General features: G+C 52.7%; 3 protein-coding genes across 6 annotated transcripts in view; 2 read left to right on the top strand and 1 right to left on the bottom strand.

The window, feature by feature from the left end:
• Nucleotides 1-1,437: 1,437 nt before the first annotated feature.
• On the top strand, nt 1,438-10,263 carry SLC12A3 (solute carrier family 12 member 3). Of its 4 annotated transcripts, none has more exons than XM_064459267.1 (26): nt 1,438-1,788; nt 2,047-2,193; nt 2,428-2,503; nt 2,663-2,758; nt 2,941-3,080; nt 3,293-3,403; nt 3,597-3,708; nt 3,970-4,100; nt 4,362-4,446; nt 4,829-4,983; nt 5,305-5,412; nt 5,649-5,772; nt 5,877-5,978; nt 6,073-6,228; nt 6,306-6,405; nt 6,830-6,941; nt 7,452-7,592; nt 7,770-7,876; nt 8,044-8,126; nt 8,312-8,383; nt 8,576-8,677; nt 8,873-8,984; nt 9,289-9,375; nt 9,466-9,601; nt 9,706-9,773; nt 10,119-10,263. In XM_064459267.1, the coding sequence occupies exons 1-26, from the start codon at nt 1,489-1,491 to the stop codon at nt 10,240-10,242; spliced, it is 3,087 nt and encodes a 1,028-aa protein (XP_064315337.1). In that variant the 5' UTR covers nt 1,438-1,488; the 3' UTR covers nt 10,243-10,263. The 4 variants fall into 4 exon arrangements, with proteins under 4 accessions (XP_064315337.1, XP_064315336.1, XP_064315338.1 ...); XM_064459266.1 differs by having other exon boundaries at nt 10,101-10,263; XM_064459268.1 differs by lacking the exon at nt 2,663-2,758 and having other exon boundaries at nt 10,101-10,263.
• A 658-nt stretch (nt 10,264-10,921) lies between these two features.
• TMEM170A (transmembrane protein 170A) lies at nt 10,922-15,367 on the bottom strand. The gene is made up of 3 exons (XM_064459265.1): nt 15,212-15,367; nt 14,944-15,114; nt 10,922-14,314 (listed from the first exon to the last, which is right to left on the bottom strand). Exons 1-3 carry the CDS (start codon nt 15,327-15,329, stop codon nt 14,184-14,186), a joined length of 420 nt encoding a protein of 139 aa, XP_064315335.1. The 5' UTR covers nt 15,330-15,367; the 3' UTR covers nt 10,922-14,183.
• A 334-nt stretch (nt 15,368-15,701) lies between these two features.
• The window catches only part of CFDP1 (craniofacial development protein 1), a 69,362-nt gene continuing 60,106 nt past the window's right edge, over nt 15,702-24,957 (top strand). The window contains exons 1-4 of the mRNA XM_064459264.1: nt 15,702-15,840; nt 15,915-16,020; nt 16,557-16,776; nt 18,586-18,701. Coding sequence (XP_064315334.1) covers nt 15,786-15,840; nt 15,915-16,020; nt 16,557-16,776; nt 18,586-18,701 — 497 coding nt within the window. The 5' untranslated portion in view covers nt 15,702-15,785. The remainder of the gene's footprint in view (nt 15,841-15,914; nt 16,021-16,556; nt 16,777-18,585; nt 18,702-24,957) is intronic.

Genomic DNA, 24,957 nt, shown 5'->3' with positions numbered 1-24,957 from the left:
TGGGCATGAGTCTGCTGTTGCATCTGTTGTCAGAGGAAGCTGATGTCCACCTTGCAGGAGGTGTTGCGTGAGCCTTGCTGGAACGAGACTTTTTCCTCATCCCCATCTCACCCTTCTCCACATTCGTAAGGGCAGCTACAGGGGACGGTAGCAGCTTGTGCCAGCGCTTTTTGGGCTGCGATGCCGGGGCGTTATGAGGGCTGAGCTGTGTGGATGCAGGCAGGCGAGCGCTGCAGCCTGGGCTGCCTGTCCTCAGCTTCCCTGGTAAGTGGGTGTGCACTGGCCCACATGGGACTTATGCAACTGTGGAAGGTATCTGCTTGCACACAAACAATACAAGGGGGCTGAAGCGAGTCCTCAAAAAGCAGGTTAAAATTTGTGCATGAATGCAAAAGAGCCAGAGGCAGCAGGGCAGGCAGCCCAAATTTTCCATTAACCTGCAAAGCACACAGGGCTGAAATACAAATGGGCTATGGTGCTGCCCTCAAATTTTATTGCTTGCCTTATTTTCTGTCTTCACTGATCTTATCTGTAACTGCTTTTAAGGGCACATGTGACACGGGGCTGCAGAGGTATAAGACACACCTGTTCCTCCCCCTGTCTTCATCCACTGGTGGCTGTATGGTGGATGCTGAGCTGCAGCATGGCCTCAGCTCATGTTTTGTGTGATGTGGGGAAGGGTTTCAGTGGCTTATTCAAGCAGGGATAGAATTTCGTGGATATTTGAATCCCTGGGCGCTCGACAGTTCCCCCTTCCTGGGGTTGGAGGGGGAAGGGGGTGTAGGACCATGGCTGTCATCTGGCCGGTACCGGAGAGCTGCCAGCCCTCGGTAATTGTGGAGGGACCGTGGCAGCCACCTTTCTGTATCCCCTGGCTTCTCCATCCCCCTTCCCAGCCCCTTGGCATCAGATCATGGCAGCGGCATCCCTCCCATCCATCGATGTCACAATCCCCCCTTTTCCCTGGTTTTACTGTGAGAAAAAGGGGCTGTTTCCCTTCCCGCATCCAGCACAGCTCAGCGCTGCAGGCCGCAGCTTGGAGGCCAAGCGAGATGATTTATGGGATCTGCTGGGTCTGGGGCAGTGTCCCAGGGAAAGGCGAGCGTGTGTGGGAGTCTGCTGCCATTTTCCATAATAAATCCCTGTGGGAACTGAATGTTCCCAGGCTGGGGCCAGAGGCAAATTCAGAGCTGCATTTCTCTGCCGATCTGTCCTTGTGATTTAATCTCAAATCTGTTATCGCCTTCCCCCATCGAACACTGGGAGTCAGCGATACTGATTACAGTGGTTTTGATACGCCTTCCAGCTATTTTTTTTCTCCCTGACCAGCTCAGGGTGGTTTGAGCCAATTCTTTTCCCCTGTTAGCAATAGCAATGGGTGGGTGGTGGTTGCCTCGGTCCGGTTTTGCTGGGTATAAAGCCGGCGAGCCCCTCTCGGCCCCATCCCTTTCCTGGCAGGCACCACCAGCGGGGAGCTGGGCAGGGGCAATGGCTGAGCTGCCTGTCCCGGAGCTGCCCAGTGCCCTGTCCCACTGTAGCGGCCGCTTCACCATCAGCACCCTCCTGGGCACTGAGGAGGGCAGCTGGGGTCCCTACGCAGCTGCTGAGGGGGCCAGCTGCGACAGTGCCCACCCCACCCACCTCTCCAGCGGCACCATCTGCACCAGGACCTTTGGCTACAACACGGTGGACGTCGTGCCCGCCTACGAGCACTATGCCAACAGCAAGGGGGTGGGCAACACTGGGAAGGGGAGGCCCTCACTGGCGGACCTGCACTCCATCCTCAAGGTAAGGTGGGGCTTGGCTGTGTCCTTGGCATCCCCTGGCTGTGCTGCCAGTGCGTGGTCCCTGTGATGTGTCTCCTCCTTCTTGATGCTGTGCTGGGGTGCACATCCGCAAGATGGTCCCCGGGAGAAGCTGGAGGGATAATCCAGCTGTTCCCAGCTGTGCACTCAGCCAGAGCTCTCTCCCCAGCTGCACCCCTTGGGGACAGCTGGTTGCCTTCAGCCCTGCCTGCTCTCACCTGCCTTCCCCTTGTCCCTACAGCCCGACCCGGGCCGCCTCCGTGCACCAGTGTCTGACCCACAGCAGAGCAAAGGCCTGCAGGAGGCCGGGCCGGAGGAGGCAGCAGGGGAGCCAGGCGGAGCCCCTGCGCCAGAGCCCGTCCGCTTCGGATGGGTGAAGGGCGTGATGGTGAGTGTGACTTGTCCACAGGGAGCATCATTCTGCCTTCCCACCCCTTAAGCAGGGGCACAACACGTTTGCCCGATTGTTACATTTTTCCCAATATACATATTTTTTGTGAGTGTTAGCACTCTGAACGATTCCCCTGCCCTCCGTGGCGGGTTGGTTTTCACTCAGAGGCATGGCCCCTGCCATCCCCAGGTGCCCACACATTGACGGCTGGTCTCCATCTCTGCCCCCCAGATTCGCTGCATGCTGAACATCTGGGGAGTCATCCTCTACTTGCGCTTGCCCTGGATCACCGCCCAGGCAGGAATCGGTGGGTGCCACAGTGCATCGCGGGCGGGATGATGGCACCCAGGGAGGGGGGAGGCGTGGAAATGCCAGCAGCATTGAGCGTAGGGTGATGCAGGGGTGTCTGTGGGGCCAGGGGTGCTTTATGGAGATGCAGGAACAAAGCAGTGCCCTCTCCCCGCAGCCCTGACGTGGCTCATCATCCTGATGTCTGTGACAGTGACCACCATCACTGGCCTGTCCATCTCCGCCATATCCACCAACGGCAAAGTGAAGTCAGGTAGCACATCATACCTGTGCCGGCACAGCCGCCGGCCACCCTGGGGGGGTCTCTTCCACCCTGGGGCTGCCCCGTGGACATGAACTCCCAACACAGGCTGCAAGGTGCAGGGGGTCCCCTGAAAACACGTGGGGGAGAGGAGGGGAGGCAGCTAACACCACGGGGTGCTCCTGCCACCTCAGGGGGCACGTACTTCCTCATCTCACGGAGCCTCGGGCCGGAGCTGGGCGGCTCCATTGGGCTGATCTTTGCCTTCGCGAATGCGGTGGCTGTGGCCATGCACACTGTGGGCTTCGCCGAAACTGTCCGGGACCTACTGCAGGTAAAAAAGTGGCTCCGTGTCCCCTCTGGGTCCTGTCCCCTCCACATCTTCCATCCCCGTCTCCTCCCCATGCAAGCTGTATCAATTATCTAAACTTCTGTTAATGTTGGGCCACTGATAATCAACCACCAGCTGCTAAAACTCATGGCAATCCCAGTGGTTTGGCAAGACAAAGGGTTATTTCTGTGTTGTGGATGGTGTCCCCTCCCCAGGAGCACAACTCCCTCATCGTGGACCCCACCAATGACATCCGCATCATTGGGGTCATCACCGTGACGGTGCTGCTGGGCATCTCCCTGGCTGGCATGGAGTGGGAGGCCAAGGTAATGCTTGCTTCTTCCACTCACCTTATTCCCTTGGGCTGATAAGAGCTGTCCCCAGTGTCCACTGGGCATCAGAGGATGCCTGAGGATGCCTGTAGCTCCCCAAAAACAGGAGAGGGTTTATCCTAAAGAGTTTTTCGCCCTCTCGACAGCCAAACCTCAAGTCCTCAGCTGGTTCTTTCTGGTCTGGCAGGCACAGATACTGTTTTTCCTGGTCATCTTGGTTTCCTTCATAAATTACCTGGTGGGGACGGTGATCCCAGCCACCGCTGAGAAGCAAGCAAAGGGCTTCTTCAGCTACCGAGGTGAGTCGGCCATGGGTTGGAGTTTTGCCCAACAGGTCCAAGCACCTTCCTGGAGCCCAGTTCTTCAGTTCTTTGCTGCTGTTGGGAGAGAAATTTGCTACGGGAAGGTGCTCCTTGCCAGGAGATGTCATTAAAAGCATGATGTCTTCCTCCTGTGGGTTCCCTACCATCAGCGGTGTGCCTCCATCCAGTACTGAGATGCTTCAGCCAAGAGAAAGTAGTTGGGAGGCTCCAAACATTTCTCCTCTGCTTCCTCCCCAGCTGACATCTTTGCCCAGAACTTTGTGCCCAACTGGCGTGGACCCGAGGGCTCCTTCTTCAGCTTGTTTTCCATTTTCTTCCCATCAGCAACCGGCATCCTGGCTGGGGCCAACATTTCAGGTGACCTGAAGGTGTGTTTTGATCATTGCTGCCTGAGCCGGTGTTTCTCAGGGCTTAAGCCTTGCCTTCTGTGGGGCTTTGCTTTTGATCCAACTTTTAGACCCTGTTTTATTTCTTCTGAAAACTTTGGGGAAGGCTCATCCAGGACATGCTCTGCAGCTTTGTGTCACAATGAATTAAAATTCCTATTGTATAGCAACCACAATTAAAATGCCATTTTAGTGGCACTGCTGGAAAGCTGTCTTACATCTCTCTGCGACTCCCTTGGGCAGGATCCTGCTGTGGCCATCCCCAAGGGCACCTTGATGGCCATCTTCTGGACCACCATGTCTTACTTGGTGCTTTCCGCTACTATCGGTAAGCACCACGTCCTCGGGTAAGCTGGGTGGGGCCCCCAGAATTGTGGCCTGGGAGGATGCAGGTGGTGGGAGCCAGGAGCAAGCTGTGGACACTGGCACCAATACCCTGGGGTGAGTGCTGCAGGTGCCAGGCCTCATTGCTGCCCTCATGGGTGGCAAAGTCCTCATGGGTGGGCACTGCAGCTTGTGGCATTGCTCATAGCCATCGCGCAGTGGGGCAGCCCCATGGCAGGGCCTTGGGGGATGTCACAGGCAATGGAGACATGGGGCCAAGTTGTGTGGAACTGCGGAGAAATGCCAGCCCTGCCAGAGGGCTGCTGGGATGGCATGTGTGCAGGAGGTGAGCAGGCACTGATCGGGTGCTGCATGACCCCCGCCAGGTGCCTGCGTGGTCCGGGACGCCTCCGGCAGCCTGAATGACAGCATGGCAGTGGGCTCGCCAGGCTGCGAGGGACTGGCCTGCAGCTTTGGCTGGAACTTCACCGCCTGCGCCCAGCAGCAGAGCTGCCGATACGGGCTCAGCAACTACTACCAGGTGCTGCTCAGAGCCGTCGCCTGCCCAGTCCCTGCTCCCGGCCTGGTTTGTGCTGCAAGGGATGGGTTTCCCAGGGGAGGCCCATGCCAGGCATCCCCCAGCATCCTGGAAGGCACCTGTGCTATTAAAGCACCCATATAATGGGATGTGCATCTTCCTCGGGCTTTTGGATGTGGCTGGACTTTGCCGCCTGGATGATGTTGATGGAAAAGCTCTGAGGGCAGCAGGATGGGGACCAGGGGCTGGAAATCCCCTAGGGCCAGGGCGGAGGCAGATGTGCTGCGGGTGCTGGGCGTTCCTGACCACCTGGTTTTTGGGCAGAGCATGAGCATGGTGTCTGGATTTGGACCCCTCATCACAGCAGGGATCTTTGGTGCTACCCTCTCCTCAGCACTGGCCTGCCTCGTCTCAGCCCCCAAAGTCTTCCAGGTGAGGGGGTGGTGTGTCTGTGTCCCCCAGCTCCCACCCTAAGCCCAGCAGTGGGTGCACACTCAGCACTGTGGGGCTTTGTGGCTGTGAGCAGCCCTGGGGTGAAGAGGATGCTGCCATCAGCAAAGGCGTGAGGACAGTGCAGCCCTTGCTCTTACGGGTGCAGGAGCCACCATGGTGCTGCCATCCCATATCCCCAGCAAAGCCAGCTGTCCCCAACATGTCTCTCCCTGCAGTGTCTCTGCAGGGACCAGCTCTACCCTCTCATAGGCTTCTTCGGGAAGGGCTACGGGAGGAACAGTGAGCCCATCCGTGGCTACATGCTCACCTACGTCATTGCTGTTGGCTTCATCCTCATCGGTAGGTGCTTGCCACCCCGGCACCCTCCTGGCGCCTACTGCCAGCCAGGTGGCTCCATCCCTGCCATTAACAGCTCACTCTCCTCCTCCTCCCCCTCCCCACAGCCGAGCTCAATGCCATCGCCCCGATTATCTCCAACTTCTTTCTCTGCTCCTACGCCCTCATCAACTTCAGCTGCTTCCACGCCTCCATCACCAACTCCCCAGGTGGGCTGTGCCGCTCTGTGCTGTGCTGTGCAGCGGGCGGCTCCCTCTCTGGCTCCCGGTCCCTGCAGCGGCCGCTGTGTGTGTTTGTGTGCAGGCTGGCGACCCTCCTTTCGGTATTACAGCAAGTGGGCCGCGCTTTTTGGGGCCGCGATCTCAGTGGTGATCATGTTCCTGCTGACCTGGTGGGCAGCCCTAATTGCTTTTGGCATCGTCATCTTCCTCCTGGGATATGTCCTCTACAAAAAGCCAGGTGTGTGGCAGTAACCCAGCACCAGTGATACCCCAGGAAGCACCTGGCCCCATTGCTAATCCGTCTTCCCTACGCAGATGTCAACTGGGGCTCCTCCATGCAAGCCAGCTCGTACAACATGGCCCTTAACTACTCGGTGGGGCTGAGTGAAGTGGACGAGCACATCAAGAACTACAGGCAAGGGCGGGTTGGCACAGTGTTGGGCATGGAGGGAGGGGGATGCAGAGCCAGCCACAGCCACCACCAGCAAACCCAGGATGGCTTCATGACCATGGCCACATCCTCACCACCATCCCAAGTAACTGGGAGCCCCGACAAAATGTGGCCATCTCCAAAATCTGTCTTTGCCATGTGGGTGGAGGTGGAAAGCAGGGCAAACCTTGCCTTCCAGTATCAGGCAGACACAGACGCGTCGGTCTTATCTGATATAAAAAGACCAAAGAATGAGGCTGAACCCTCAGCCACATGATTTCATCTCATCCTAAAGATGCTCCTTATAGTTGCTGCTGTCCAGGCATGGGAGAAGAGATGCAGCTTGTTCCAGAGAGGCTTTGTGCCTCCAATGCACCAGCCCTCGCCCTTTTTCTCTCCTTGCCTGCAGACCACAGTGCCTGGTGCTCACTGGCCCTCCCAATTTCCGCCCAGCCCTAGTGGATTTTGTGGGGACGTTCACCAAGAACCTCAGCCTGATGCTCTGCGGCAATGTGCTGATCGTGAGTCACCTGCAAAAGCTGGTTCATTCCTTCTCCTGGGGGCTCCGGCCACTCACGGGCAGTGGGCTGGGAAATCCAGATGCATCCTGGTGGGCTCATGGGGTGGGGATTGATATGTGCTGCTGGATGATGAAATATTTTGTCTGGAAGCCTCTCCAGCTTGTTAAGCAAGTACCAGGATGTCCCTGTGTGCTAATGGCTTCCCCTTGCCAATTAATTGCCAAAGAAAAGATGCGGTGGGACGAGGTTGTTGCTCAGAGGATGGGGGGGGTCCTGCAGCCCTGAAGCCTCAAAAACAACTTGCATGTGGTGCAGCAACTGCCAGCTCATCCAGAGCTGTGGGACTGCTGGCATCGTTCGCGTTGGCTACTGACCCCCAAAATACACTGCTTTTCTTGCTGTGATGGCAGCCTCCCATGTGGGCATCCAGGTATTGCCAATGATTTGGTGGCAAGACCACCAGCTGGAAGGGGGCGCCTGTGCCTGATGCCCTGTCCCTGCTCCCCCCAGGGAGCATGGAAGCAGAAGATGCCGGAGTCCCGGCTGGTGGCAGATGGCCACACCAAGTGGCTTATAAAGCGGAAGATCAAGGCTTTCTACACGGATGTGGTGGCTGAGGATCTGAGAAGTGGCGTCCAAATGCTCATCCAGGTAGAGGCACCCTCGGCCATCGACCGACAGGGTCCCTCCTCTTCCATCACTGTGCGGGGGACTCTGACCGTCCTCCCTGACCTCCTGGCACCCCGTTAGCATTGCTCCCCTGTGGGCTGACACCACCCATGTCCATCTGTCCCTGCAAAGGGGTCTCATGGGGACATCTCTCCACAGGCTGCCGGCCTTGGGAAGATGAGACCCAACATCCTAGTGCTGGGCTACAAGAGGAACTGGCAGACGGCATCCCCACAGAGCCTGGAGGACTACGTGGGCATCCTGCAGTACGGCCATGCCAGCTCCTCCGCCCCCCGGGGACACCGGCACCCAGCAGTGGCCCCGCGGTCGGGTGCGGGGATGCTGTGGCCACGTGCAGAGGGTCCAGCCGGCCCAGTGGTGCCGCCCGACACAAGCTGGACTCCATTAACTGCCTTCTCCTCCCTCCTTCCAGTGACGCGTTTGATTTCAAGTATGGCATGTGCTTAATGAGAATGAAGGAAGGGCTGAACGTTTCCCGAGTGATGCAGGCTCATGGTAAGGGATTTTGGGCAGCCAGGGATGCCCAGAGATATGTCAGAGCTGTAGGACATGCCAGCCAGCACTGTGTCGCCAGGTGAAGGTCACAGTCCTGGAGGGACATCGCTCCTGGGCTGGGACCAAAGGGGATGGGAACACGGGGGTGCTACCCTGCTGCCCGTGCGCTTCTCCTCCCTCCCCAGTTAACCCCACATTTGAGGCAACAGAGCATGCCGAGGAGAACGGGACTGGCAGCAGAGCAGCCCTGGGCACAGGTCGGTCCTGGCTTGGGGCCACCCGGAGCATCTCTGGCTCCGAGGGTTGTTTTTGTGGCACTGGGTTTGCATGCAAGGGCACGGGTTTTAAGCGGTGAAGGGGAGCAGGGCTGTAGCCAGGAGGAAGCGCGGTGCCTTTCCCTGCAGCTGGTGGTGCCCCTTGCTGACACTGGGACCCTCTTGCCCCGGCAGCGGACCCTGCCAGCTTGGCCAGCGAGCAGCAGGCAAGCACCATCTTCCAGAGTGAGCAGGGCAAGAAGACCATCGACATTTACTGGCTCTTCGACGATGGAGGTAACCTTCACCTTTGGCTGCTGCAGCTCTTTCCCGTCCATCTGTCCTCCACCCAGCACCTCCATCACGGTACCCAGGAGGGCTTGGGCCTTGCCAAATGGTGCCAGGGTATCCCTGGCTTTTGATGTCAAGAAAGCACTGGCGAGCCCACAGGGTGACCACAGCTACATCTCCCATCGGGTGTTTTGGGGACAGGTCTCACACTGCTCATCCCCTACCTCCTGGGGCGCAAAAAGCGATGGGGAAAGTGCAAAATCCGGGTGTTCGTCGGCGGGCAGATCAACAGGATGGACGAGGAGAGGAAGGCGTAAGCTCTGGCGGCCGCTCGCAACCCGCAGCCCCTCTTAGCCATGTGGCCACCACTGCTGGCCCCCATGGGTGGGTGGCAGGAGCCACTTTACCCCCAGCCCTTCACGCTTTGCTGTAATGGGATTTGTGGGCTCAGACTCAGCTGCTTTGCCTTGCTCCTCCGAAAACCAACGTGATTGTGGGGTGGGGACAATTCCAGTGCAAACCAAGGATGGCAGCAGAGGTTTCTGCCATGACGGGTCCCTGCCAGAGCCACCGCACCCTGCTAATTTTTGGAAAATGTGTCCTTCTCCCTCTGGCAGGATCATATCTCTGCTGAGCAAGTTCCGCCTCGGCTTCCATGAGGTCCACATCCTCCCCGACATCAACCAGAAACCCCGGCCAGAGCAGTAACCGCCCCCCTCCCCTTCTCCCCCTGCCCCCAGCACCTCTAAACCCGCCTGGATCCCCTTTCCCAGCACCATCTCCTTGTCTTGCAGCATCAAGCGGTTCGATGACCTGATCGCTCCCTTCAGGCTGAACGATGGCTTCAAAGATGAGGCCACAGTAAATGAGATGAGGCAGGGCTGTCCCTGGAAGATTTCTGATGAGGAGGTCAATAAAAACAGAGCCAAGGTAGTGCTAGGACCTCCTGCAAAGGGTCTCCTGCTTTTGAGACAAAATTCAGTCTTTTTGGAAACAATTATTTTGCATTTGTTGCCCCTCTCTTTACTCCGCAGTCACTCCGACAAGTGAGGCTGAACGAGATTTTGCTGGATTACTCGCGGGACGCGGCGCTCATAGCCATGTAGGTGCCAGCAATGCCCTCGCGCTTTTTTCTTGCCCTGTGGAAACAGTCCCTCTGGATGTTCCCCCTGGCCCCACGCAGGGAGATCCTGGACAGACACCCCAACACCATGGTGGGACAGTGCCACACTGCGGGTAAAAGCCCTCGGGAGGCACCAAGGGGTCTGGCCTGGGTCCCATTGGGGTGGGGAGGACGTGGTGTTGCCCCTTTTTAGGGAAATAACCTGCAAATTAGCATGGGATTGAGAGAGGGGCTAAGGAGGGAGCGTGGCTTGGCAGGGTGGCCGGAGGGGGCTTTGCCTCACCAGTCCCCTTGCTGCCACCACAGCACACTGCCCATCGGCAGGAAGGGTCGCTGCCCCAGCTCCCTCTACATGGCCTGGCTCGAGACCCTCTCGCAGGACCTGAGACCCCCTGTCATCCTCACCCGTGGAAACCAAGAGAATGTGCTGACCTTTTACTGCCAATAAAGCCTCCTGGATCCCTGCTGACTCGGGATATAAATTTTTCAGACCAGTTTTGATCTCAAAGTGCACTTGCCTGGGGGTCTGGGGAGCTGTGCACAGCTGCCACCCTCTTAGAAACTCATTTTGTTGATCTCAGTCTATGCAGGTTGTGTATGTGTTATATGAAATAACACAGTTCCTGTAGTGCAGGTGGTGCTCCAGCCCTGGGTTAGGCAGCAGTTGTGCAAGTGAGGCGCAGGGTCACAGGCCGAACCGTGTCCCATCCCAAAAGCAGCAATGGGACTTCCATGCCTGCTCTCCCAGGAAAGCCCCAACAGTGTGCACGGACTGACCCACGGCCCCAGCAAAGCCACCGTCCTAGGGTAAGAACAGCCCCAGGGGGACGGGAGCAGGGCAGCACCAATCCCAGGGGCTGCGCGCCCACTCGGGGATGGGGACTCCTGGCCTTGAAACAGGCTGAGCCCGTCCCCGATAGCCGAGCCACTGCAAGATGTCACCGCAGGCTTGTGGTGCCTGCCTGCAGGCACACAGAGACAAAATTAACCACCAGAACCAGGACATTTCCTGGTGTGGATGGCCCCGGGTGGGAGAAACCTGCCTGGTGCGAGGCAGGAGCAAGGCTCATTTCCAAAAGAACAACCCAGGCCCCCTTGTTGCCCTCCAGGAGAAACACAAAACTCAGTTCACCTCAATCATTACATAATTTACTGATAATCACCACCAGGATTAGAAGTGTCAGTAGAAAAATAAAATCTACAGAGTTTTCTATCATACAAAGATTTGTTCATGACAGCTGCAGTCATTAGCAAGATAGGAAGTTGGGTGGTATCTACATCAGCCCAGCACAGAGGACATTCGTATACAGAAAGCAGGGCCACAAGTCTCAGCTCAAGCAGTGATGTTTCTCCAGGGCAGGCGGTTTCTCTGCAAGGTGTTTTCTTGATAGAGGTTTCTGGCAGGGCTCCCTGGCCAGGGGCTCACAGCTCTGCCGGGCCTGGGACACTTCGGAACTGGCATTTTTGCAAGCTCTTTGCAGCTTTTGACGAGTTTGACTAAGCAAAGTCTACTGACACCTGCTGAAAACCGATGGAATTCCTCTGCGCGCCTCACTCAGTGTAAGGAACACAAAGGGAAGACCAAACCGCGGTGATGAGAGGAGAGGAAACTACAAGCGGCAATGACCGATCTGGTGCATCAACTCAAACCTACACCCCCTTCCCATCCTGGATCTGGTTTTACTGGAGAGGGAGGTCGGGGAGGCAGCCGACGGGCGGAGGATGCTCTGAGAGTACTGAAGTGACACTAAGAACTCTCTGCCAGCGCTAATACCTGTCCAGACAAGTCAGCAGCTGATTGTTCACCTTTTATGCAAGAATTCCCTGAAAATCTCCCGGTGCCTGGGCACAGAGGCGCACTGCCAGCTCCAACCACTCCACTTCCAAACAGTGGCTGAGCTGCCAATATTTCACGTGAAGCAGACCTCTCCCCTCAAAACGGACTTTGGGAGATCACAGTGGGTAGAAAAGAGGAGGTTTTCAGTTTGCCCAGCATTGAGTGATATTTTCTTCTTTTTTTTAATTTGTTCTCAGCTCTTAACAGCCCAGATTTGTCCCCTGCGTGCCTCAGCCCCATTACTGCAGAGGAACCATCCTCGTGCCACAGCACGTGGCACACCGATAAAGTGCTTACCCAGTTGTAATCAGCTTAGTCCTTGTTCCTGAGGGATGCCAGGCACTGGGGCAGCGGGAAAGGGGAGTGCAGCAGGTGCCCAGGACACTGGTTTCTCGCTTCACCTGAAAGGTAAGACCTGCCCAGTCTAAGTCTCACAAGGGACTTTTAATCCATCCAGGAAAACGCAGGATAATTCATGTGAATTAATCCAGGCACTCTGGGCACACGCTGTGTATGCAGCTATTTGAAATAAGAAGTTGGAAGGGGGAAAGACATCTAGAGAGATCATTATTCCTGCTTTTCCACTGGGGGTAGAAGCAAAGAGGGAAGGAGAGGCCCAACCTTCCCCCGGAGGACCAGGTGGTAGGAAGACCGGCTTGCTGCTAACAGCACAGCACACGGGGCACTCTGAAGATCCAGAGTTTAGTACACATTATACCGCTTGGACCTCACCCACCTATGGAGGATTCACACTGAAGTCTCTCCTAAAATGCACACCTTTATTCCCTGAATTAACACAGGCTAAAGTTTAGAGTAGTCTCAGTAAGTGTCTCCTGGAAAACACCTCTCTCCATCAGATGTCAACAGGCCACTGCGGAGAAGTTAGTACATAGAGAGAAATTATTTTTCATGATAAACACATGGCCCTGTCGAGGGTTGTTTCAGCACAGAAGACATGGGGTTCACACAATATAACTAGCCTTAGGAAATGCTGCAGCTACAAAAGGCGAGCTGGTTTGGAAACCAAAGTTCAGCAAAAACAGAGATGGGACGTGTGTCCTGGGAGGCTGGATGTAGAGGGCACCTTCCCTCAGCAGCCCACACGACTGTCAGCTGGTAATAAATGAACAAGGACCTCAGCAAAGCCGCCGGGCTGGCTGCACTGCCCAGCTGCATCCTTGGGATTGGGCCTCAGTGTCCCCAAGGGCCCCAAAAATCCAAGCCCCCAGAAAGTGCCCAGCCAGCTACCCAAGAGCCCCACCTGTCGGGCAGGCTTCCAGGCAAGAGGGCTGAGCTAAGAGTTAGTTAAAAGACTCTTAAAACAAACTAAAACAATTCATTAGAGGACACCTTACTGCCTGCCAGTAAGGGTCAGCATGGGGCTATGTTCACATGGCTCGTCCCTGACAGACACAGGAATCCCCCGGGCTTTTCCTGGGACCCTCGCAGGCATCTCGCTCACTGGCATGCTGCGGGCTGGGTGCCGAAAACACAGTGTGCTCCCCACCTCCACACCAGGGAAGGCCTGAGTCACGACAACCCAACACCAGTGTGTAGTTCTCACCAGCAACAACCCAACGCCGGCCGTGCAGCTCTCACCAGCACAGTCACCAAAGCAGCAGCCTGCTGAATTTTATATAAGCCAGCCAGTGACGTTTACATATTAGTGAAGATGCCCAAATCCGCCACCCCAACGTAAACATGTTCAGCAAGTAAAAGGAGAACGGAGAAGTTTAAAAATATGAGCCCCCTTCAGAGCCTGAGAAGCAACAGCGCACACTCACACACCTCCCTGGGGATTTCTAGCCTGGGCAGTGGGGCATCACGCTCGTTCAGCTGCGCTTCACCGCTCAGGCAGAAGGTATACAGTGCCTGAAGAGCTTCACTGTAATAAAATTCACAAAACCAGTGATCCTCTTTACGCTGGTTATTTCCCCTGCCGCCGCAGCATTCATAGTCACAGCTCTTGGCTGCAAATTTTCACTTTCATCTGTCTAAAATGTTTTTTCCTTTTGCTGCTCCCAAATTCACTATGACCAAGACCTGGTATGAGAAAGTTGGGGCCAGGAAGAAAACAAATTAAGTCTGTCATTTAAAAAATTCACATTAAAAGAGCTTCAGATTCACTGCAAACAAAGCAGCAGGAAGTCAAAGCATTAAGCATGCTCCAAAGACATCACACCACCCTCTAGCACTGATTCTACCCAAAACCAGACCATGTCACATCTTAATTATGTCCTGTTGCTGCAATTCATCACTGGTAAAAGGTACGTGGGCCTCTTCCTCTGGAAGCCCTTTTTCCTATCCTCCAGAGAAATAAAGTTTCACTTGGCACTTAATGTTACCAAAAAGTAACAAAATTAACAATTTTTAGCTTAATTTTAAGCCCCGCTGGAGGTAGAAGCAGGCCTTTGTGTATCCTTTAACCAGTGGAGAAGTGCATACTGGGCATGCCTCAAGTTGCGCTCCCTTCTGATCTGCTTCAGAGGTGGCACAAGTGGCAGATCCTTTGCCCTTCCTTCAACCTGTGATCTCTAGTGTCTGAGAAAGAGCTAGAGAGTGGCTAAAATGCGGAGAAATGAAACCACCACCACGCAGAATGTCTGGCCCACTCCTAAAATGAGGGCTTCAAAGGGAATCATTTTTTTCCCCGCAGCTCTGTAAACTCCAGCAATGGCAGCACCTGTGGAGAGGGGAAAAAGCCAAAACATGAATGTATGACAGCCCCCATGAGATAGACACTGTTATACCCTGGGGGTGAAGGGGGAGTCTCAGAGGATCTGAGATGGGCAGAGAAGGCAGGAGTCTGTGGGACAGCATGCCGAACCCCTGTGCACTGGCTGGCAGAAACGCCGGACTGCGTTTACCATGACAAACCTCAGCCAGTAACCAACACGTGCTGGTGGCAAAGAGTAAATTGGTGGGGAAACTCTGCTGAGACCTCCAGGAGGGGCAGAGGTTGGGGTGGTTTTGGACATACTCCTGACACAAGACCTCTACACCACGGCCCACAAGCTGCAAATATGACCCAGTTTTGGGCACAGACACAAACACCTGTACACGTTTTTTCTCACAGTGCTCAGAAATCTGAAAGCTCACCCAGCTCTGCACCTGATGGGCACGTTTGGTACCCGACAAAGGGCTTCATAGGTGGGATGGTCCAACACTTTCAAACCCAGGGCAAGGGGGAAACGCACCCAGAAAGCCCATCTCCTCCCTACCCCGGGGAACGCCGTGGTTCGGCACGCTCCCAAGGGCCACCTCTGATCACTACGGGGCCACCCGATCGATATTTTCGAGCGTCTACCGTACTCGTTAAGATGCCGGCGGTAATGGGTCCCACGATGCCCATCAGCAGGAGGCTCACGGACATGAACCTGCCATACTTGTGATGCCTCAGCGTGAAGAGCGCTAGCAAAGCGGCTGGGACGTGGAAGGAGAGGGAGGAGACGAGCGCCCACAGGAAGACACCATACCACATCTCTGCGGAGAGAAGGTCTCGGTGAGGTGGGCTCGGGCCCGCAGGCCTGAGGCGGCGGGAGGGCTCCGCTCCCAGCAGTCCCGGCAGCGCGGAGGGTACCTGGGAAGGTGGAGAGTGGGCTGGAGTAGGTAGTGGTGCCATTGCCCACACGCGGCACCAGGCGGAGGCTGAGGATCTGCTGCAAAAGCCCACCGCCGCCCGTCTCGCCGCCCTCCATCCCCCCACCGGCCCCGCCGCCGCCATCCGCTGCCTTCTCTTCCGCCCTCCCCCTTCCGCCCATTCTAGCCAATGGAAAACGGTGTGCCGGTGACAGGCACACCTCTCCGCTAACCGCGGCCCGCCGAGGGAGAGACCGACCGGCCGGGCCGCCGTCCCCACCCCCGCGCTGCCATGGGAACGGCTGTTGGGCTGTGAAGCATGCCGGGATCACGCCCGACAACTGAAGGCCCCCCGCCCCCCAGCTTGGGAGGGCGCTCTAGCCCGCCGGCTGGTCTCTCGTCGCTGCTCCCCGTGCGGGACGGCGCCTGTGAGGCGCAGTCATCTTCCGCCTCGCTAGGGGGCGCCATGGGAGCGGCGGCGACGCTCTGGGCAGCAGGTGCGCGGGGTGGGGGGGAGGAGGAGGAGGAGGAGGAAGAGGAAGAAGAAGAGGAAGAAGAAGAAGCGGGTTGGCACCATGTCGGGCTCGGAGGAGTACTCCTCGGCCGAGGACGAGGACTACGTGCCCTCGGGTGAGCGGTGGCGGGCCGTGGAGGGGGGCGGCGGGCCAGGTGGCGGCCCCGGTGCTCACCGGCTGTCCTTGCAGGCGCGGAGTACAGCGAGGACGACGTGAGCGAGCTGGTGCAGGAGGAGGCGGTGGACAGCCCGCGGCCGCCCCGCGGCAGGAGGAGCCCCCGCCGCCCCGCCGACAGGTACGGCCCCGCTTCCCCCCAGGGGCCGGTTCCGGGGTGCGGGTGGGGGATGCGCGTTAGCTCGGCCCGGCCCGGCTGGGGGGCCGGGAAGTGCTTTTCTTCCTTCTGCTTTAAGGTCAGAGGCAGAAATCCTCAGGTTTGAAAGGTACCGTGCCTGTAAGCCCTCCGCAGGAGTAGTTCTTTTAATAAACCTTCTTAAGTACAAAATACTTTTCGGTGCTGTGTATATACAGTTTATTTAAAATTAGTTCTCATCTCGCCCAAGTCCTCCTCCCCCCGCGTAGCCCATTATGTACTTACAGAATCATGCATGCATCTGCTTCAGGACCTGCCTGCTTCGCTCTTGCTGTGTTTTCTCAACAGCATCATCTTTTAACTAAGTAATTTCACCCCCAAGGTTAGGGGAAACTTCCTGGATAAAATGTCTTGGTGAGAATATGAAATACTGTGTTGCTTAACCCATGCTTATGGTTCAACTCTGGAATAGTGTTGCAGCACCTCAATATATTTTTGGTCTTTTGGGCATCTGCTTCCAGGAAAAAGAAGAAAGGAGGTCTCCTGCTAGAAGCAGATGAGAAAGAGGAAGAAAAGGCTCAGCAGAATGAAGAGGAAGCAGATGCGGATGAGGATAATACAGAGCAGGTGGAAAGAAACAGAGAAGAAGAAGAAAAAAAGAAAGAAGATGCTCTTTGGGCCAGTTTCCTTAGCGATGTGGGGCAGAAGCCCAAAGCAGGGGCTATGACACAAGCTAAGAAGGTAACAGCGGCCTGTGTCTTCACTCAGGGAGTATGGGAAGGGCCTTGATCTTTAGAGCACATGGCATTGGTGCCTAGTGCCAGTCAGAGCTGGGAAGAGGCTGGGTTCACCCCTTGCCCCATCTGCTTTGTAGGCCTGGAGCCCCACCGTGGAGCAAACTGCAAGCTGCTGCTTTTCTTCCAACCGGGGAGGTCTGGGATCTGGTGGTTCTGCTTTTGGAGCTGCTTATCAGCATCTTGGAGTGTCCCACGGAGCCCTGTTGGCTTCTCTTCCTGGTAGTGGTCTCTCCTTGTGATGTAGGAGCAGCGCAGTGAGCTTCAGTCTGAGCTGTGCTTGTGGGTACAGCTTGTGCCTTTCCTGATGCACAAAAAAAAAAAAAAGGGAGGATCTCTGTGTGTGAGTGGGGAAGCAGAAGAGGCCTGTGCTGCCATTGCTGTGCCCTGCCCTTCCTCCTCGCACAGTGCGGGGGGCCTGGAAGATTCTGCATGTTGGGATGGACATTTGTAACAAGAATAGCTTTCTCTAATTTCCTTTATAAGCCCCGTTAATGCGATCTCACTGTGTCTGCAGAGGTTTTCTGTAGAGAGAATTCTGTGTGTAATCAGCTATTTAAAAGGGTTTAGTTCTTAATAAAACCAAACGCATGTATTTGCCTTGCAAAGCCTTTCACACTGAAGGTGATAGAAGAGAAGAAGATACCAAAACAGACCCTCTGTTGCTAGAATTGTCTTTTTGGTTTTTTTAGTGGTCAGCCAAAAAGGTATTTTGAAACAGAAGTCTGGGCTCTTGAATCAGTGATGTCTGGCATGTAGTTATGCTCACTGTGTGAAGCTTCCTTCTACAACTGTTGGAAGGTTGCAGTAAAAGCGATTTGTGTAAACTTGCTTGCAACTTTTAGAAGAAGAGTCCTTTCGCCTGAACCCTCCTGTTTCTTTCCACCTCAGTTGTTTACTGGCTGAATGGCTGAGATGGTTACAGGTGGAATTAGAGAGAAGGAGAAAGAATTGCTCAGAAGCGAAATTTTCCTACTTCTATGTTTAGCTTGCTAAAACATGAGCGGTGTCTGAAAGTTCCTCTGTAGCTTAGAATAATTTATGGAGATGCAGTTCCTGTGTTCTCTTTGTGAAGTTCTTAAAATGTCTGCTTGAAGATCTGTGGTGTGTCGTTGATTTAGAGCAAGAATTTTGGTTTGTTGTTTGATTATATATAGGGTCTGAGGTTTTTTATGTATGCTGTTAAAAGCTGCAGTTGTGACTGAGTAAATTAAGAGGTGTTGTTGACAAGTAGCTTAATGAAGATATTTCCCTCTCAGATTAAAGAGATGTTATTGAGAAGTAGCTTAATATCTTCAGGGCTCTCTATGAAGATCCGTCTTGCTTTTCCTGCTGATGGGCTTTGTTCTTCTGAAATCTTGAGTAAAAATAAACCTATTTCTATGTAATCTACCCTGGCAGCTTTACTGCCTGGTGGCGTTTGGGAGAACTGAGTCTTCAGGCTTTTGCTTGGTTTCTGAACCACAGCAGTGTAGTCTTGCTCCTTCCTATGTTTAATTACAATTTCACATCTCATTTTGGGTCTGTTCTGCTTTGTGAGCTCCAATGAGAGTCTTGCAACAAAACTGGGGAGTTTCCTTTTGGGGGCAGGGGCATTTTGTTTCCTCCTTCTTGTATATGGGTGACTTGGTTTGACCAGCTGGCCTAAATTGCATTGCTGCCTGAGGTCTGCATTGGGTGCTTGGCCCCTTGGAGTGGTAATTTGTCTTGGCTCCACAGATGCATTGTTTTGCTTTCTCCTTCGTATGTTTCACAGGCTGAAGAAAAGAGTGGGAACAAGCTTCAGGAGAAACCAAAAGAGTCTGAGAAGCCAAAAGATTCAGGAAAAGTGACAATCACCAAAGTATTTGATTTTGCTGGTGAGGAAGTCAGGTAAGCTGGCAGATATGATCTGTCTACTGCGAGCTCAAAGAAAACTGGGTGTCGGCAGGCTGGAGATGTGCTGTGAAGCATGGCGTGCTTTCTCCTTTTTCCTTCATACTTTTTTTTCTTTTATCATGAGCACATACAGACCTCAAGTAAAATAAGGGCCAGATGTTTCTACCTGAGGGCAGCAGAGTATCCTTATGTGCAGACCTCAGCCTTTGCTTAACCACAAAATATGCCTGTAAATTCACTGAGGCTTCCTCATCTGGACAGTTTTTAAAATATTTGGCAAAGCTTCCTGGTGGTGCTGCCACTGTGAAGGTTGAGGCAAGGAGAGAACTGCATATGGTCCCACAGAGCTGGCAGTAGCGCATTTTATTCCTCCAGTCTTGTCCATACGCTGTGCTGGGGGCAGGATATTTGCTGGCACTTTTCCTGGTGATGTGCACAATCCACTACAAAGATCTGCAGACAGTATGAGACGTTTTGCTGAACAGACTAATAGCTGAGTGTTTTTACCTCTGAAACAATGGCAACAAAGGTGATGGGTCAGGTAAAATAATCTGTTAGCCTGAGTTTGGCTTGCAGGATGCCTCTTGGGATGCACTGCAAAAAGGGGCAAGCATTTTATAAAAGTGTAAGACCAGAAATGAGGGGCCTGGGTGAACCCAGTTGAAATCTGAATGCTCTGTGACCTTGTGGTTATTGCCATGGTGTACTGTTTTCTTTTTCATACGTAGCTGTAAACCTGGTTTTGTCAGATGAGAATTTTGTCTCTATTTTTGTGACAGCAGAGGGCAGCAGCTCCCAGCGATAACACCCACGCTGCCTAAATCTGGAGGAGGAAGCAGAGAGCAGGGGTTTCTGCTGCTCTTGGTTTTCATGTCAGCACTGCTGCCTGTGCTGTTTGAAAAATCTGAGGCGAGCCATGAGTCACAGTAGTGACTTTGCTATTTCCCTGCACAATACAGGCTGCAGGAATACCGTTCATTCACTGGAGAAATGGCAGATAACTGTACCTCTGCAGCTTTTCCGAGAGGTAGCATGCATCATACCCCTTCTACAAAGGAAAGGCTAAGTCTTTCCTGTAGATAGACAAAAATCTGTAGCAGAACTACAGACAGAAATTTTGTCTTCGGCTGCATACTCCCCTCCTCAGCCACCAGCCTGTTTGTCCCCAATTTTCCTGGGATTTTTTTCTGGTTCAAACATGATGTCCTAGCAAGTGAGAATGGATGAAGCTATAGGATTGCAGGGCTGTCAGACAAAAGCCTTGTTGGGCTCTGATGTGTCATCAGATGGCATATGGCAGAACTGCATTCCTGGTGCTTTGGGGTTGCATGAAATCAGCATGCAATCTTATTTGGATTCTGGACATGTCCATCTGAGTGGTATAGGTAAGTGTCACATCCTAACATGAGCATAGAAGTGTATCACTTAAAGGAAGGGTTTACAGGGAAGCTTGCCTTGTAGGCTTACTTCAGAACATCAGTCTTCCACTTGTGGAAAGGAATTCTTTGTTGTGCATTTTTTTGTGAAGTAGGACTCTTTAAAGTAGGGAGCTAGTAAAAATGTCTGCCTTGAAGCTTTTTGTTGAAGCCCCAGATAATTACGATTTAAGCATAGAATTACTCAGATGTTGGTCTGATTCTGGCATTCAAGACTTCGGTGGTTGCAGATTAGCTTTACCAGTGCTGCTCTTGCTGTTATCATAGCATCATAGGATGTCCTGAGTTGGAAAGGATCTGCAAGGATCATCAAGTCCAACTCCTGTCCTTGCACAGGACAACCCCAGATTCACACCACGTCTCTGAGGGCCTTGTCCAAATGCTTCTTGAATATCGCCAGGCTTGGCACTGTCCATGACTGCCTCCCTGGGGAGCCTGTTCCAGGGCTCCACCACCCTCTGGGTGAAGGACCTTTTCCTAATATCTAACCTAACCCTCCCCTGGCACATCTTCCTGCCATTCCCTTGGGTCATTGGTTACCAGGGGGAAAAGGTCAGCACCTGCCCCTCCTCCTCCCCTTGTGAGGAAGCTGTAGACCTCGATGAGGTCTGCCCTCAGTCTCCTCTTGTCCAGGCTGAACAAGCCAAGTGACTTTAGTCACTCCTCATATGGCTTCCCCTCTAAACCCTTCATCAACTTCGTGGCCCTTCTCTGGACACTCTCTAGTAGTGTTATATACTTAATGTACTGTGGCAGCCCAAACTGCACACAGCACTCAAGGTGAGGCCACAGCAGTGCAGAGCAGGATGGGACAATCACCTCCCTCAGCCATTATTTATGGTAATACTAGTTGGAGGGGTTGGGGAAGCTTTCTCTGTTCTTCAAAAAGTGGCTTGTCTTACGTGAACAGAACTTATTCAGGGCTCCTAAGATGCTGAGTTTGTGCTTTTGACATCAGTATCTTATCTGTAGTTGTTTTAATAGCTGTAGCAAGTAAAGTTCACAAGTTACATAAAGGCATGTTTTTCTGCACCAGTTCCTTTTCTACTGCCCTTTATACTGCTCAGTACTGACAGTACTGCAAAGGAATCGATACAAGTTTCTACTAATTTTTGATCCAACAGACAAAAGCTGGAGCCTGGGCGACAATGAGACTGTAATCCTGAAAACCACCAAGGCTAATGTATTTTTTGTTTACGGCAGCCATTGTATCAACAGGTTACAGAGTCAGCAACAGAAAGTTTGCAGCAAGGTCTGGAGGACTGTTTTCTGCTGGTGCCGGAGTTAAAACATGCTACTCTCTTTAGCTTTTTCAAGGATTTTTCTGTTATCAGTGTTTTTTTGTCTCCTTGATTTTTGTGGTATTCAAAGCTGAAGCATTTGTGGTGTTTGCTACATCTTGCATCTCTAAGTGTGTTATGCTGTTAGCTGTGGGTAGGATATAAGGAGTTATCACTGCTTACAGTTCCTGGTACTTTCCTGTAATGGCAGTAGGTGGGGGCCAGAGGGCTGCGTTTTCTTTAGAATAGCTGGAGGTTGTCTTTGCATGACCCTAATGTCTGCAAATGCTCTGAATACCAAACGCTGACTTCCTTGCCTGGGGAAGCAGCTGGCAAATTGTTGGTTACAAAGGCCAGCACGCAGTAGTTGTGTATGTGTGTTTCTGGACTGAAAGAACTGAAATGAGAGAGCTGTCTCTGTTGCTTCCCTTTCTAAATGGTTTGAGGCTACTTCTGACTGTTGCTCTGTTGAGAGCTTGAGAAGAATTTAGATCAGTATTCAAGCACCGATAGACTCAGGGCACAAATTTTGACAGTCTGCTCACTGAAGCTTTTAACAGAAGATCATTTAGCCCTGATCTCATGTTGCAGAACAATTTATTTTCTCCTGTAAGAAGACAGTATAATCTCTCTTGCATGGTTGGAGTAGCAGAACTCTCTTGAAAGAAATCTTCAGCTACAGGGCTATACTAGAATAGTGAAAGACCTTCTTCTCTTAAGCTGTCAACTCCCCTATAGGCTATTGTTGCACTTAATGTCCATTTTGATTAGTCTGTGCTTGTATCAGTTGCTAATGCTGAATTTTAGGTTCATAGTATTACAAATGACCAATTAAATTCAGTGGCTTTTAATTTTATAAAATACATTATTTAGTTTTACCTTGTAAAAGCAAAGCTGTTGAATCCTGGAGCTAGAAACAATCTAACTGATTTCTGTGTTTTCCAGTTGTGACTGTTCTGTCTGCTTTTCATTCCTCCCTGGTGCTAAACAGATGAGGAGCAGCAGGTGACTGTCACCCAAAAGGCTGTAATAGTGGGCAATGGGAGCAATCTGCAAAGGCAGTTCAGCGTCAAAATGGAAGTTCAAGTCATTTCTCATTGGCAGAGATTGAAGCCCCTGGTTTATGAACCCGCCTCATGATGTGGGACGTGTGGTTCCATTAATAGGGAATCACATCCCTGGTGCCAGGCTTTATCTGTTGCAAAATGTAATTGCTGTATGATGAGGCTTGTTTACTCTTTGGCAGTCCAAACTACTTTGGCCCTTGGCTTTCTTTAAACTGCTGCAGCAGTCAGCGTATCAAAATGGTTCTTCTGTGATCCTTCCATGAAAGTCAACTTTGTGTCCACCCAGGACTGCAGCAGAACGCAGCTCACATATGTGGAGTTGGCCCAGCGCCGTCAGCCCAACTGCAGTCAGCATCACAATGTGTGAGGGAAGAGCGAAGCTGGGTTATTGAATGTTCGCAGGAGTAGGCTTTAGTTTGAAACATTTTCTGTGTGCCTTAATCTGGCTTTTGGGAGGCAAAAGGAAGATGATGGGAGTAATGGTATCTGGCTTGGGTGCTGATTCAGGAATGGGAGGCCTGTGTTTGACACCCTGCTTTGTTCATACATTGCAAATTCCAAGTAAAGGACTCAGAACTAGAAGCTTTTTATTTCTGTGCATATGTATTTTGTTCATGTGGTTTAAATCCAAAGCTTTACACACTCAAGTTATTCTTCTGGTGGGAATGATTTCCTGGTATCGCAGAGGTGCCGTGCTGTGTTGTGCTGGCAAAACTGTGGCTTGTGCTGCTTCAGTGACCCTCGGCCACTTCCCCGTGTGCGTGAACAAAGCAGCCAAGCCAAAGCAAGGCCATAGCGGGGCTCCACTCTCCAGGTCCACAAAGACTCCCGGTAGGCTGGGTGGTGGCCTCAGACCTCTGTACTGTGGTCCCTTCCGGCCCAGTCCCCACCGCTGGTACGTAGCAAATAGCTAACTTCTCAGAGGCAATTACTCCTGACTTCTGGATTAGATTTTGCATTAACCCTTGAGCCTTTTTCTGAAGCGTCTTTGCTGTGCTTGCATGCTCTGAACCTGTGTCTTTCAGCACTCTGATGTGTCTGGCAGGTGTTACCATGATGTAATTCTTGGTTTCTCGCCACATCTGGGGCCAGAATTGTCATGCAAGCTGCATGGCTGCTGGCAGCATGCTGGGCTGGGATCCATGTAAAAATGTTTCAGGAAGAGGTTTCAAGAGCTCTTCTCCATGTCTGCAGTGTGAGCTCCCTTCTGCTGTCTGGATGCTGGGATAAGCAAGTGCAAAGATCCAGTCAGTACTTTCCTGCCTGCTGTGTGTCTTCCTCCTGCTGAGCAGCTGATAAGTACTGAAGGCATTGTTCTTACTCCTGTGTCAGAAATTGCCAGACCGTTGAACCTGAAGCATTTACAGCCAGGGAGCTGGGGGTTTTCTGTGGACCTTCTATAATGGGTAAATATTTGTCCAGTGAACTCTTCGGTTACCTTCATATCTGAAGGCTGAGCAGACAGGTGAGATTTTGCTGAGTTTGACTGAAGCTCATCTTTTCAGGCTGGGCTTGGTAATCTTTATCTGCTTCTTAAGTGCCTGTTTCCTGATTAATTCAGGCTGCTTCTGAAAGTGTTCTTCAGAGTTTGCATGATTAAAGCTTACTATTACTTTGAAAGTCAGTGTTGGAATGCCCATGTTTGGTGGGGCAGCAAGCCCTGCACAGGGCTCGCACTGGGAGAGAACTCTCGGCTTGATTTCACAGCTGTGAAAATCACCTGTCTTAGTGGTCTTTTTTTTCTTGCTTCAAAGGACAGATGATGACCCAATTCTGTGTATATTATTTGCTTTTTTAGATTGCTTATAGGTGGGTTTTAATAAGGCATTTAGTCCAGAGGTATATACAAAGGAGCAGAAAGCTCTCTGATGTGTTTGAAGTCCTTGAAGGCTTTACAGGTGTGAAGAGGGAAAATCTTAGCTTTCCTACAGAATTTTCTGTCCATGCATATCAAAGTACTTTTTAAAGGAGCGTTGCTATTCCCGTTTGGGAGTATGAAAACTGAGGCATGCCAGCATTGATGACATCCTCTGATTCACTGGGGCTCCTGGATCTCATGGCTCAGGATATTCAGGGATCCAAGCTTCACTCATGCATTCCATGTACCAGATCAAACTAGGACGGGCCAGTGCCAAACGTACTGGACAATAAGCAGCATCGTGCTGAGTATGCAACTTGCTGCCAGATATAATAACTACTTACAAGTTTGTATAGTTTCGTAGAAGGAACTGGCCAAACTACTACAGGAGCTTGACCCTCACAAATCAATGGGCCCTGATGCCATCCACCCAAGGGTGTTGAGAGAGCTGGCTGACATCGCAAGGCCGCTCTCCATAATCTTTGAGAAGGCATGGAGAACGGGGGATGTCCCAGAGGACTGGAGGAAGGCAAATGTTACCCCTATCTACAAGAAAGGATTGAGGGAAGATCTGGGTAACTATAGGCCCATCAGCCTTACTTCGATCCC

The sequence above is a fragment of the Phalacrocorax carbo genome, chromosome 8 (assembly GCF_963921805.1).
Source record: "Phalacrocorax carbo chromosome 8, bPhaCar2.1, whole genome shotgun sequence".
In the NCBI taxonomy this organism is placed as follows: Eukaryota; Metazoa; Chordata; class Aves; order Suliformes; family Phalacrocoracidae; genus Phalacrocorax; species Phalacrocorax carbo.
The sequence above is the reverse complement of the archived record's forward strand: the minus strand, read 5'-3'. Positions and strand labels throughout refer to the sequence as shown.